This window comes from Indicator indicator, chromosome 35 (assembly GCF_027791375.1).
Source record: "Indicator indicator isolate 239-I01 chromosome 35, UM_Iind_1.1, whole genome shotgun sequence".
NCBI lineage: Eukaryota > Metazoa > Chordata > Aves > Piciformes > Indicatoridae > Indicator > Indicator indicator.
The window spans coordinates 2,078,539-2,092,349 of NC_072044.1; the positions used below are offsets into that span (position 1 = coordinate 2,078,539).

Genomic DNA, 13,811 nt, shown 5'->3' on the forward strand with positions numbered 1-13,811 from the left:
GGGGGGTTGGGCTAGGTGACCTTTAAAGGTCTCTTCCAACCTAAACCTGTCTTTGATTCTATGATTCTGTCACTGGCAATGGGGAAGGAAAAGGAGAGTTCAAACGTGTCATGGGAATGGCTGTAGCACAGGGGTTCTAATTATTTAGGATATTTTCCAGGGAATTCAGCCTGGTCTGCAGCTGTGCAGCTCCATCCCACTGGTCCTTTTCCTGGCCTGAGCAGGGATGCTCCATGGGCAGCCTGTGACCAGCTCCTGCCACTCCCAAGATACAGTCCCGGAGCAGCAGGTGATGCCGGAGGGATGGCTCCATGCAGTGCACAAGACCTGCAATTAGTGGGACTCCTGCCCTTCCCAACAGTTATCCTAACTGCTGCTCATGTGAGATGGGGAACAGGAAGCATCCTGCAGCTCCTGCAAACATCTACACCTGTGGGATTCCTGCACCCTCACAGCTCACTGCACAGGGAGCACTGCAGAGGGAGCACCCCACAGGGACCCACAGCCACAGCTTGGTCAGGATCACAGGAAAAGGAATCATCCTGCTGCAGATAAGAGTAGTAACAGGATGGGAACTGGGAGAAGCATGGTGGAGCCAGCTCTTCATGGGAACTCAGCTGGCTGAGCTCCAGCATGCAGAGAGCATTCACTGGCACCAGAAATGGACCCACTCACTGCTGCAAAGACAAAGGACACAATGTCTGCAAGATAAGCAGGAGGTGCTCACTGATATTCACAGTCTGACTGAACCAATCCAACAGGTTACAGACAAAGCCAGGGAAAAGGGGAAGGAGAAGAGGAACTGCTTTAAAGGAGAGAAGCCAATAAACCCCTGTGGCACGAGAAAGCCTGGGCTCCTGCACCAAGGTGTCCCACAGAATGTCATTCCTCCAAAGACACTTCAAAGGGGCCACAGCTATGCTCTGCAGGAGCAGGAAGGTGTGATCCAGCTCTTCAGAGGTGTTCCTCACCCCTCAGGGTGGGGTGAGGGGAGGATGGCAGGACAGCACCTGCCAGCTGCTGGGGTGTTGAGCTGCACCCGTGCCACCCCACCAGCCATGGGCTGGCCTCACCCTGGGTGGTGAGCATTGGAAAACACACTCCTCACAACATGAAGGGTTGTGTGTTCTGAGGTGAATTTATTATCCCAGTAAACACAAGCTGCTGAACATGCCTGCAAGAGCTCCTCTGCACACTCCCATGTGCTTGGTCCAGATGAAAAATATTTGTTCTCTGCCTTCTACCTCCCAGTAAAGCACAGAACTCCCTCCAGAAAGCTCAGGACTAGGAAGAGGAGTGTGGTAGGTGTGCTGCTGACCAGGCTGACCACTGCAGACTCAAAAGGACACAGAGAAGATGCCCTGGTTGAAGGCACAACTGTATTTTTAAGGGAGGGTGAGTGCCACTCAGTTGAGTGACAGAGGCCACACAGCTAAGGTGGGCTGGGCATGGGAATGCACTTGGAAGGTGGCCTGCAGATTTCATGGCACAGAAATAGCCATGTGAGCACTGCTCTGATGTAACACCACAGTGTGAGGCTGCCTTTGATCCTGAGGTGGGTAAACACCCCAGAACAATCTGCCTTTCATCAGCAGGAGCTGCTGCACCCTGCAGATGCAGATCTTTCCTTCCCTGCCACCTCGCAGGTGTGCGAAGAGCTTAGGCAGTGCAGGTCCTCAGCTGGAGCCCAGGGAGGGAGTAGGGACAGGAGGAGAAACCCTCATGTGTGGCTGCAGAACAGCAGACTGCACGCATGGGAAGAGCAGCAGCTCGTGTCTCCAGGAGAGAGCAGGTCCCTGCTGCCAAGGTCACCTCTCAGTGGGGGTGGCAGGGTCATCAGAGCAGCCCCACCATGCTCTGGCTGGGTGGGCAGCAGGACTGGTTCCTGTTGGGTGCAACTTTTCCCCTATCCCATAAGGCCAGGAGAAACAGCACCCTCCTAATCTCCTCCACACCCTCTGCCCGAGCAGCCCTGCTAAGCCTGGGTACCTCTATGACAGCCACCACCCAGATGACACCCTGCTGTCACCCCGGTGTCACAATGGCCTCAAAGGCCCTGAGAGCTGGCACTGCCCACCCTGGCAACTCACATGCAGCCTCCACCCCTGGCAGTCCCCCATGCTGGGGTCCCCACTGGGAAGATGACCTCACAGGTGAGAGCTCAGGGCTCGTGGTTTGGCAGGAGGGACTCCTGCTCTCAGCGTCCCCTTGCTGAGGGTGGCCAGGACAAAAGGGTCCTGGTACTGTCAGTTTGATGTCTTCCCTTCCCTGCTCTGTAAATCCACCTGGCTGTACCACCCCATGAGAGCTCAAAGCAAACCACCCTCTGAGAGTCCTGGAGTGGCTCTGTGGGGATGAGTGAGGAGCAGCAGGAGTGGGGAGGACTCACGATGGGGACAGCAGCGATGCAGGGGCAGGACAGGCAGTGCTGGCAGCTGCTCATGGCTCTGGCAGCCACCTCCTGGGGTTGATGGCTGAACCCTTGGTGCTTTTTTGATTGCTGAAGTCAGTCTTCTCTCTGTGACTCCGCCTGTGGGGATCTTCTCTGAGAGACAACAGAGTTTGGGAGGGATTAGGGGTTTCTGCCTGCATGCCTGGATGCAAGAGGATTAGGTGGGGCTCAGTGCAGGCACAGAGCTCTGGCAGTGCCATAAATAGAGCTGGTGCTTCCCCTCAAAGACAGTGCTGTCGTAAGCAGGTGCACTCACTGGGCATGGAGGGTGTTTCTGCTAAGCTTTAGATGCCCCAGAGGATGAGCAGGAACCCCCAGGGCAGACGAAGCCCATCCCAAGAGCAAAGCTCAGCACTGCTTGCCAGGGTGTCCTGCCTGTCGCTGGCGATGGCCATCAGCACCCAGGGCTTGAATGTCTTGAGAGCATCTACAGGACTTAGCAGCTGAGTTCTCAGAGTAGCTACAGGCTGCCTTCCACACCCCAAGTGCTCAGAACTGCTTTAATAAGACAAATGCCTCCCTGCTGGGTGGGTGCTGTTGCAGCAGCACAGTCGTGTGCATACTTGTCTCTTATCTGCCAAAGCCAAAGAGGTGTAATCATCTCTGTGTGAATGGAATCGTTTCAGAACAAATCTCTGCTCAAACCACAGGGAAATGGCTGTAGGGGCACAAAAATCTGCTCTTTGGGAGGCAAAATCCCGTTATTTTATCCCCTTTAGGGGGGAAATGTTTCCTTTGGGGATTGTTGCCTTGTAGCAGTGACTGCTGAGGTAACTCTTGTCGTGAGCTCCAGCAAGGAGCCTTTGGGGCACCTGGCAGGTGGCTGTGCCAGGAGAATGAATGACAAAAAGAGGTGGGGAACCTGTGGGGACCTGGGCGTTCCCCTCAGAGACTTTAAGGAGATTTCTCAGGAATTTATGGGTATCCCCAGCCTAATAGGTTTAGCAGCCAGCTACAGGGGACAGAAATAGAGCACCAAGTAAGCCAGGGCATCACGGAAACCAGGAAACCTCCTTAAGAGGTTAAAAATAAAGCCAGACAGCAAAGCTTTTATTTGGGACGCCCAGGAGTAAAGCAGCTAATTGCAGGGGAAGAGTCAGATCTCATTAGCACTGAGGTGCCATCAAGGAAAACAAGATAACTGAGTCATGGTTAAATAACAGCAGCAGAAATACTTCCTCTGTCAGGCACAGCCTTGGAGCACCCATGGGTGACAGCTCAGCCCTGTCTGAGTGCTTGGGGTACATCCACACCCCCTCCTCTGCAGAGGGTTCAGCAGGCACAGGCAAAATGGGCTCTGTGCAGTGCCTGGTCCCCCTCATCATGCATGTGGGTGATGGCACCTATTGCAGAAATGTGATCCAATTGATCACAGAATGGCTTAGCTTGGAAGGATCCTCAGAGATCATCTACTCCAACTTCCCCACCATGGGCAGGGACATCTCTCAATGAGACTCGGCTGCTCAAGGTCTCATCCAACCTGGCCTTGAACACCTACAGGGAGAAGGCATCCACAACCTCCCTGGGCAACCTGTTCCAGTCTCACTGCCCTCATAGTGAAGAATTCCTTCCTAAGTTCCAGTCTAACCCTGCTCTCGCTCAGCTTCAAACCATTCCCCTTGTCCTGTCTAGCTACCTGTCTCTAGACACCTGTTTCAACCTTCCTGTAGGATCCCTTCAGCTATTGGAAGGCAGCTCTAAGGTCCCCCTGGAGTCTTCTCCTCTCCAGGCTGAACAACTCCAGCTCCCTCAGCCTGTCCTCACAGCAGAGCTGCTCCAGCCTGATCATGAACGATCCTTTAACTCTCTTCACATTTCTAGGAGAAAACAATAGCACTCCAGGATTCATCAAGAGCAATAAGCTCAGCAGAATGAGGCACAGGGTGCTGCTGGGGACCTGCAGAGGGACCTCCTGGAGCCTGTGGAACTGATGCCCCAGGCCATGTGTAAAGCACAGTGTCTGTCATCACGGATGCAGCCCATTGAACTTTGTGGGTCAGACTGGGTTGAATCACTTCCATGGCTGGTTTGCCATGGCTGTGGTTTGGTAAAGACTTCATGAGGAGCTTGTATTGCTGGTGATCAGAACTGAGGTCCTGATCTGGGACCAGGGCTCCCTTGTGCCAAACACAGAAGGAAAATGCAGTATCCCCCATAGTGATGAAAGGGTGAGTCAGGCCAGACTGACAGCAGGAACAGCAGAAACTGGGCAGCACTTCATACTCTCTGTCCTGTGACAAATAACCAGCTGAAAAGCAGGTCAAGGGAGAGCCAAGCCCTACAAACCTCCCTGTGTCTTCCCTCTGTATCCTGATTTATTGTCCCTGACTCCCTGCCACGTTCCCAGCACATCACAGAATGCCAGGCTGGAAGGGAATCCAAGTCTCATCTGGTCCAATCTTTCTAGGTGATAGTGGAGTTGAAATAAGCTGGCCCAGCACCCTGGCAAGCTGAGTCTGAAAACTGTCCAGTGGAGGGGAACCCACTGCTTCCCTTAGAGTCACTTTAATTAACACCACCTTAGCTTTCTGGCTGAAGAAATGCCAACACCTGACTTGTCAGCATTTATCCTGGCAGTGGCTGTGAGCAGGGTGGCACTCCCCAAGCTCTCCTGGGCTGTTTAACTTGTTGGTCACCAGTACCCAAGCCTTGCACTGGGGCCATCAGCACTGGTGAGGATGCCAAAGCGTGGGGACAATTGCAATGCATCTGTCTGGCTCTTTTGCTCCCCAGGTGACCAAAACAGCAGAAGCCCCTGACAAAGACCACGAGAAACCAAAGGGAACAAAGGAGACCAAAGAACTGCAAAACCCTCAGACACCTCCTGTCCCAAGGAGCCAGAAGCCTGCAGGACATCACCATGGGGACCAGCCTTTGTCTGCTCGCTTTGTCCCTTTGGTCACCCACCCGGGGGGCTGCCAGCCCAACTCCTTCAGGTTTCTCTTCTACAACCCAAGATGGTCCAACTCCTACAACCCCTTCTACACTGCACAGAAGCCAACCTGTGGGTACCGCTTCCACCGCGACACCGACCACACCAGGAAGGTGATGGACATCCAGAGTGCAAACATTGTGAAATGGAGATCCACCCTGGGCACCAAGCCTAAGCAATAAAGTCCAAGCAATGCAACCAGTGACTGGTGTGACTCCAGCTGCTCCCTGGGTTGCCACCAGCAGTGAGCATAGAATCATAGAACTGTCAGGGTTGGAAGGGACCTCAAGGATCATCCAGTTCCAACCCCCCTGCCATGGGCAGGGACACCTCACACCACAGCAGGTTGCTCACAGCCACATTCAGCCTGGCCTTAAAAACCTCCAGGGATGAGTCTTCCACCACCTCCCTGGGCAACCAGTTCCAGTGTCTCACCACCTTCATGGGGAAGAATTTCTTCCTAACATCCAACCTGAATTTACCCATTTCTATTTTTGTTCCATTCCCCCCCGCCCCGAATTGTCACTCCCTGACACCCTAAAAAGTCCCTCCCCAGCTTTCTTGTAGCCCCCTTCAGATACTGGAAGGCCACAAGAAGATAACCTCAGAGCCTTCTCTTCTCCAGACTGAACAGCCCCAACTCTCTCAGTCTGTCTTCATAGAAGAGGAGTTCCAGCCCTCTGCTCATCCTCATAGCCCTTCTCTGGACACCTTCCAGCACATTCCAATCCTTCCAATCTTTCCAACAGGGGCTCCAGAACTGGATGCAGTACTCTAAGCAATGCATCTGAGGCTGTGCCACTGCTTCCCACAGGGAGACACAGTGTGGATTTTGCTCTAAAACCCCCATCCAACTTGTCCTGACACTGCCAGCTGCTCACACAGGGGCACTGGGTGTCAGCAGAGCAAGGCATGGCATGGAAGACCACCCAGCCAGCTCAGCTGCACAAGCCTGGCTTAGCATATGCTGTGAAACCTGGGAGCTTTGCATCTTCAGCTGAGCCTAAGTTCTGCTCCTACTCTAAAAGGACATCATCTTCACTAGGTTGTCCCAGACACAGGCAAAGAGTTGTTTGTGGTTTCATTTGTGGCACTCAGCAGTGAGGTGGCAACTGGAGATGAAATTCAGGTGGCACATCCCTGCAGCTCTCCTCCAGCAGGCTCTGGAGAACTGAAAGTGCCCTCAGCAAATCCTTCCTGAAGCAGCTGGTGAGGCTGTATCCACATTTCATAGATTCATAGAATGGTTGAGGTTGAAGGGGCTTTAAAGATCACCTGTGAGCTAAGAGGTTCCTAGAATGCATTTCATTCATAGATTCATTCATAGAACACCAGGTTGGAAGGGACCTCAATGATTATCCAGCCCCAACTTTGTGCTGCCAGTGAATCTTCACCACTGCAGCTTCAGGAGGGGCTGTCCCAGCAAAGGGCAGGACCCAGCAGCTGGGTGGGGAGGGAGCTTCCTGGGAGATGATCACAGCATCTGGTGCCTGCATTTAAAGCACCTGAAGCTTTCCCATTCAAAGCAATGTTTCTGTGGTTGTCTCCCCACGCCAAACTTAGCTTAGAGAGAGAGCATCTCATATAGGACTTGAAATGCTGCCTCCCCTTCCATGAAGGTAGAGTTAGACTGGACATTAGAAAGAAACTCTTTGCAGTGAGGGTAGTGAGACACTGGAACAGGTTGCCCAGGGAGGTTGTGGATGTCCCCTCTCTGGAGGTGTCCAAGACCAGGTTAGATGAGGCCTTGAGCAACCTGGGCTGATGGAAGGTGTCCCTGCCCATGGCAGGGAGATCTTAAAGGTCATAAAGATCCCTATCCATGGCAGGGAGGTTGGAACTGGATATTTAAGATCCCTTCCAACCCAAACCATTCTATGAACTTCAGGCTCAAACTGACAGCTCCATCTGGAAATCCTCTAGACAGAGGAAGACTAAGAGACACCCAAAAGCCAGGAGCAGCACAGAGACTCCCCAGTGGCTTTCTCTCTTTCCTCTTACTCTGACTTGTTTTCAGAAGTTACTGCTTGTGTGGCCCCAACACAAAATCATTAATGAAGTGGATTAGGAGATTACATCATCACAGAGAAAATTCCACCCTCTTAAGCTCCTGCTGGGCCTGTAATCTGCAAGACATTCCCATTTTACCTCCTTTCTATTTTAACCCTGAATTCTTAATGCCCAGCAGGAGCCTATCACCTCCCTGAGCCTCATTGGCCAGGGAGGGATTAACTGGGGAGTTAAATATCACCCTCTTGCCCAAAGAGGGTTTTGTGCTTTTGAATCTTCCTAGGAGAGGTGCCTTTTGCATCCACCACCACCACCCCCTAGCTGGGACAGCCCTTTTGCTTTCTTCCTGACATTGTGATCCCTGCAGTGCTGCCACGTTTGGACTCTAAAGGCAAGAAGCAAGATCGACAAGAAAGCCTCAAGCATCAGAAAACAGCCATTTATTTCTTTCATTATTTCTGTTGGTGGTGGGGAGGAGGGCTGCAAAGTGACCAGCACTTGGTGTGGAGATGGGGAACATGGATGGGAAGTCCGTGGAGGAGCTGAGCACCACTGAGTGCCACCAATGGTACAAGAAGTTCATGACGGAGTGTCCTTCTGGCCAGCTCACCCTCTATGAGTTCAAACAGTTTTTTGGCTTGAAAAACCTGAGTCCATCAGCCAACAAATACGTTGAGCAAATGTTTGAGACGTTTGACTTTAATAAGGTAAATATTGTCCTTCCTGCTCGGCCTCTGCAGGGCATCTCGTGCCGTCACCTGCGGTGGCTTCTGGGTCTGTGTGACACAGGTGGGGGTCTAAGGCTGGGTGGGCTGGGTGAGCCTACAAGAAAGCTGGGGAGGGACTTTGGAGGGTGTCAGGGAGTGATAGGACTAAGGGGAATGGAAAAAAATAGAAATGGGTAGATTCAGATTGGATGTTAGGAAGAAATTCTTCCCCATGAAGGTGGTGAGAGCCTGGCACAGGTTGCCCAGGGAGGTGGTGGAAGCCTCATCCCTGGAGGTTTTTGCAGCCAGGCTGGATGTGGCTGTGAGCAACCTGCTGTGGTGTGAGGTGTCCCTGCCCATGGCAGGGGGGTTGGAACTGGCTGAGCCTTGAGGTCCCTTCCAACCCTGACAATTCTGTGATTCTAGGATTGGCCATGACCTCATCAATTGTAAAATCGGTTTTGTAAGGTAAAAAACAAAAATTATGTCAGCAGAAGCTCTTCACCTGCTGACTGCTCTAAAATCAAACCAGACCACTCCTAGACTGGATATTTTGGGTTTGAGTGATTCAGAGAGTGGGATTTAGCTGGCAGTTTGTGCTCCCTTCAGAATGGAGTGCCCTGGGCATTGGAATAGGTTGCCCAGGGAGGTGGTGGAGTCACCATCCCTGGAGGTGTTCAAGAAATGTCTAGACCTAGCTCTCTGGGATATGCTTTAGGAAGAAGTTCTTCATTATGAGGGTGGTGGTAAGACTCTGGAGCAGGCTGCCCAGGGAGGTTGTGGAGTCTCCCTCTCTGGAGATATTCATAACCCACCTGGATGTGTTCCTGTGTGATCTGGTACAGGTGATCCTGCTCTGGCAGGGGGGTTGGGCTGGATGAGCTTTTGAGGTCCCTTCCAACCCCTAACATCCTGTGATTCTGTGATTCTGTAATTCTGTGTTGTGGATGTCTCCTCTCTGGAGGTATTGAAGGCCAGGTTGGATGAGGCCAGGAGCAACCAAGTCTAGTTGAGAGGTGTCCCTGGCCATGGCAGGGAGGTTGGAGTAGATGATCTCTGAGGTCCCTTCCAACCTAAGCCATTCTGTGATTCTGTGTTTAGTGGCCATGGTGGTGTTGGGTTGGTTGTTGGACTCGATGAGCTTAGAGGTCATTTCCAACCCCAACAATTCTATGGGTCTATGATTAATCCTTAAATAGTGACTGTTGTGACAATGAGGATGAAATGAGCAGCACGAGAACCAGTGCTGGAGAGGCAGCCAGCTCCTGAGGCACACGCTGTGGGGTGAGCTGGTTGTTCCTGCTTGGAGCTGGTTGGCTTTTCCCTTCTGTTAATTAGAAATGGATTAGAGTCCATTGGGGTTCTCACCTCTGCTTGGCCCCATGTGATAAAGGTCCTTGGTTCTCTCAGGGAAGTTTTGCACCTTGGGCTGTGGCTGAGCCCAATTCCAGCAGTCTTGGAGCTCCTGCCCATGTTGGGAATGCTGTTTGCCCAGTTCAGGAGCTGTGCCAGAGGAGCAGATGGATGCTCTGTCTCCAAGAGGAAACAGCATCCTCCGTTGCTTGCAAATCCTTTGGAACTGCACCACATGTGAGAAAGGAAATGTCATGAGAAATTTGATGACAACCCAGAGGGCTTCCCACCGAAAATGCAACTTAGGCTCTGAGTCCTTCAGGTATTTCGTTTATGCCCTGAGATCTTTACCTTGCTTGCTGCTCCCTGTTTGGATGCACACGTGGAAAGGGAAGTAATACCCAGGAAATCCTGCTGGGAATGGGGCTCAGGAGCTATTTATAGCTAATCCGGCAGTGGGATAGAGCAGATGATCTCTTCTTGAACCCTCCCTGTGGTGCAGTGGCTTTGTTCCTTGACCAAACCCCAGTTTACTCCCTCCTAAAGACTCCCCATGGTTGCCAGCACTGGTTTCCAGTCCTGGTTTCCAGTAGGTACAATTTCCTTGCAGGGTGCTCTGTATCTCAATGGTTTGTGCCACCAGAGTGCTCAGTGGTGAGCACCATGTCCTAGAGCTGTGACCACAGAGGGCAGTGTCTGGAGGCGGGGTGGTGGTGGCACATGGGCTCACCCCAGCACAGCTCTGCACTGGTACCACGACCCTGGCTGGAGAGCTGTTTGTGCTCCCAGCTGAACGTCTCTAACACCATGGTGGACAAACACCTAGGAGGAAAGTCAAAGATAAAACTGTTTGTGCTTCTGACGTGACAAATGTGAAGCAGGCACACAAATGGCACAGGGACAGAGCAGCTCCTTCCTCTCCTGAGTGTCAGCAGCCTGCGGGGGTAATTCCTGAGCTCCTTCTTCTCCTGGAGGTTTCCGTGCAGGATCCCCCTTGCAGCAGCAAAGAGCTGTAGGTGTGCGCAGGCAGGATGAGGCTAGGTAATCCATGGGGGTTCATCTGCATAAGGCTGCTCCTCTTTGGCCTCTGAATTACCACCACTTTGCATAAAGAGGTTCCTGCAGCACAGGCCAGGCTTGGTCAGTCCCCAGGCCAGGCACACGCCGAGTCCGTTGCTTATCCACACAGAAGGGCTCTGCATGGAGTTGTGGAGTCACTGAGCTGTGGAATCACTGAGCCATGGAATTATTTTGGTTGGGAAAGACCTTTTAAGACCATAACGTGGAGCTCTCACCAGAGAGTACATCAGCTTTAACTGGTAGGCAATGAAGAGGATCATAGAACCATTAAGGTTGGAAAAGACTCCTCAAGTCCAACCACAACCCAACCACCATGCCCCCAGGTCTCTGCTCTTGGGGTGGTGGCCACACAGTGAAGTCCTCCAGTGAGGACTTCCAAAAGTGACCAGGAAAATCACTTAACTGCCTGACTGCTTTTAATCTCACCTAGCTTCCAACCTTCTGCTTTTTTAGGATGGCTACATAGACTTCATGGAGTACGTGGCAGCTCTGAGCCTGGTGCTGAAAGGGAAGGTGGATCAGAAGCTGCGATGGTACTTCAAGCTCTATGATGTGGATGGGAATGGCTGCATTGACCGGGGGGAACTGCTCAACATCATCAAAGTGAGTGGGCTCAGGTTCTTCCATTCTACCATGGATGATGTCATGAGATGCAGGCAGACAGAAAGGCTGTAAGAGGAATATTCCAACAGAAAGGCTGTAAGAGGAATATTCCAACCCAAAAGACAGATCCCTGGTAATTAGTAGGCTCGGGCCAAACCTGCTGCTTGTCCTCTGCCAGTCCTCCCACCAGGCTGCCCATCCTGGCTGGACCTGTCTGGAGCACCTCACACCCTGCATGCTCCAGCATGCAGCAACCTCACTGCAGGTTGTTCAACCACGTCCACCGAAACCCAGCCGAGATAATCACTTGAGTTTAATCTAAGGCTTGGCAGAGGTGAAGGGCTCCTGGCTTACCCCAGCATGCCCACTTAATCTCTTAATGCACTGATTGCCTTTTGCAGTGACTTTAATCTCCAGTTTTCAGAAAGGACCTATTCCTACCAGAAACTTGAGCAAACCTGGTCCAGTGGAAGGTGTCCCTCCCATGGCAGGGGGTTGGAACTGGATGATCTTTAAGGTCCCTTCCAACCCATTCAATGAATCTATGAGAGCTATTGCCTGCAGAAGGGTTTGGTCTCTTGTGTCCTGTCTGTTTGTACCAGTGGGCATACAGACGTGCACAATACTCAGGAATTGTCCTCTGTGTCCTCCTTCCCCTCCAGGCTATTCGAGCCATCAACCGCTGCAACGAGACGATGACGGCTGAGGAGTTCACCAACATGGTGTTTGACAAAATAGATATCAATGGAGATGGTGAGGAACTTCCCTGTGCAGTGCCACTGCTGCTCCTGCTTCCCCCTTAGAATCACAGAAACGTTAAGGTTGGAAAAGACCTCCAAGATCATCAAGTCCAACCATCAACCCAACACCACCATGTCCCCAAGTGCCATGGCCACAGGTTTCTTGAACATCTCCAGAGGTGGTGACTCTACCACCTCCCTGGGCAGCCTGTTGCAATGCCTGACCACTCTGGCAGTCAAGAAATTGTTTCTCATTTCCAACCTAAACCTCCCCTGGTGCAATTTGAGGCAATTTCCTCTCATGCTATTGCTACACAACCCCACTTCCCTCAGCCACTCCTCACCAGACCTGTTCTCCAGACCCTTCACCAGCTTTGTTGCCCTTCTCTGGACACAGGGTTCAGTCTGCCAGAGCAGTTCCAGGTGCCAGATGTCCCAAAACACTAGGACATGGGGACAACTGGTGGAGGGTGGCTCTCTGTGAAGGTTTAGCTCCTCATCCCCTCCCTGGGCTGCAGCCAGCTCGAGGGGACACTGCCAACTGCCCCTTGTGACACTGGCAGGGTAGGGATCTGCACAGGGTTCATCTGCGATGGGATTTGGGACACACAGACCTAGGACCCCGTTTTATAGTGGGTGCAAAACTCCTGGGGGGCTGCTCCAAGGTGCAGGAATTAACAGCCCTTTTGTGAACACAGGGGAGCTCTCCCTGGAGGAGTTCATGGAGGGTGTGCAGAAGGATGAAGTGCTGCTGGACATCCTCACCCGCAGCCTGGACCTGACACACATCGTCCGCTTGATCCAGAACGATGGGAAGAACCCACACGAGCCAGAGCAGGAGGCACAGGATGCCCAGTAGGCTCCTGGGCACCTTCCCATCATCTCCACCTTTCCCCCTTGCATTATAAAGACAAATCAGGCTGTAGCTGTGGGAGCTGGTGAGCTGTCCCAGCACCAGTACCAGACTATCCTGCTAGTGCATGGACCAGGCTCTGCTCCTCTGGCAGAGGGTTCAGGGGAGCCCAGGGCTCACCAAGCACTGCCCTGGCCCTGCCTGGCACAGCTGGAGAGAGGACAGGCTGCTGTGAAGGTGCTGGGATGGTGGCTCGTCATGCTGCAAGCACACATCTGCTGCTGGGACTGCCAAGGGGACTCTGGGGCCTCTGGATATGGCAAGAGAGGATGCACCAAGGAGAGAAACCTCAGGGAGGCTGCGTTCTGAGAGGAGCCTCAAGGAGGCTGAGTTCTGAGAGGAGCCTCAGAGCTCTCCCTGGGCAGTGGCCAACACCAGCATCTGCACTGGGGATGAGCCCCAAGGATGCCCAGCCCCTGGTCCTGGTGAGAGGGGGTCCCCAAAGGACAAATGTACAAAACCCAGGGAGAAAACCTGAACCTTCTCTTCCCATATCTGTTTCCAGAGCAGGAGATCAGCAGGTTTGGTCCTTGGTTCTCTCATTTGTCACCATTCAGTTAGCAATTGTTAGTGACACTGCCAGATCCAGACAGCTGTGGGCTAGAAAAAGGGGAGTGGAGAATGCAGTGGCTTTCCTTTGTTTAAAAAAGCACTAAACCCACAGAATGGTGCCTTTTTTAACCAACTATCTGAACTTTAAGGGCATTTTCTCCTTGAAATATCTGGAAGGGCTGTGTTGAACCACGTCAGGCTGCAACAGCAGCCACCTGAGGGGGAAGAGTTTTGCATGCTTGTAGGAATATTCCTGCAGTCTTCTAGGCTGTGCAATAAACTTAAACTCTCCTGCCCCTTATGCTCCGTGAACATCAGGAGGTTTTCACCACAACAGCAGCTGGCAGGGAAGTGCTGCCAGAGAGGGGCCAGACACAGCACCCACACCACGAGCATCCCCAGCAGGCAAAGGACACCGCCACGGTACTGTGGGCTCAAGGACTGTCCCCCGTGGAATAAAACCCTGGCC

General features: G+C 52.6%; 2 protein-coding genes across 2 annotated transcripts; both read left to right on the plus strand.

Annotated features, from left to right (window-relative positions):
* Nucleotides 1-2,041: 2,041 nt before the first annotated feature.
* Nucleotides 2,042-5,566, plus strand: GUCA1ANB (GUCA1A neighbor). The gene is made up of 3 exons (XM_054395778.1): nt 2,042-2,153; nt 4,546-4,599; nt 5,169-5,566. The coding sequence occupies exons 1-3, from the start codon at nt 2,042-2,044 to the stop codon at nt 5,564-5,566; spliced, it is 564 nt and encodes a 187-aa protein (XP_054251753.1).
* Nucleotides 5,567-7,903: 2,337 nt separating this feature from the next.
* GUCA1A (guanylate cyclase activator 1A) lies at nt 7,904-12,736 on the plus strand. Its single transcript, XM_054395905.1, has 4 exons — nt 7,904-8,101; nt 10,988-11,137; nt 11,800-11,890; nt 12,576-12,736. Exons 1-4 carry the CDS (start codon nt 7,904-7,906, stop codon nt 12,734-12,736), a joined length of 600 nt encoding a protein of 199 aa, XP_054251880.1.
* Nucleotides 12,737-13,811: the final 1,075 nt, after the last annotated feature.

Coding starts and splice junctions, on each gene's coding strand:
- GUCA1ANB (XM_054395778.1), top strand. CDS start 2,042: ATGGCCTCAAAGGCCCTGAGAGCTGGCACTGCCCACCCTGGCAACTCA. Junction 2,154..4,545: donor CTGGGAAGATGACCTCACAG/GTGAGAGCTCAG, acceptor ATCAGAACTGAG/GTCCTGATCTGGGACCAGGG. Junction 4,600..5,168: donor ACACAGAAGGAAAATGCAGT/ATCCCCCATAGT, acceptor TGCATCTGTCTG/GCTCTTTTGCTCCCCAGGTG.
- GUCA1A (XM_054395905.1), top strand. CDS start 7,904: ATGGGGAACATGGATGGGAAGTCCGTGGAGGAGCTGAGCACCACTGAG. Junction 8,102..10,987: donor AGACGTTTGACTTTAATAAG/GTAAATATTGTC, acceptor CTGCTTTTTTAG/GATGGCTACATAGACTTCAT. Junction 11,138..11,799: donor AACTGCTCAACATCATCAAA/GTGAGTGGGCTC, acceptor CTTCCCCTCCAG/GCTATTCGAGCCATCAACCG.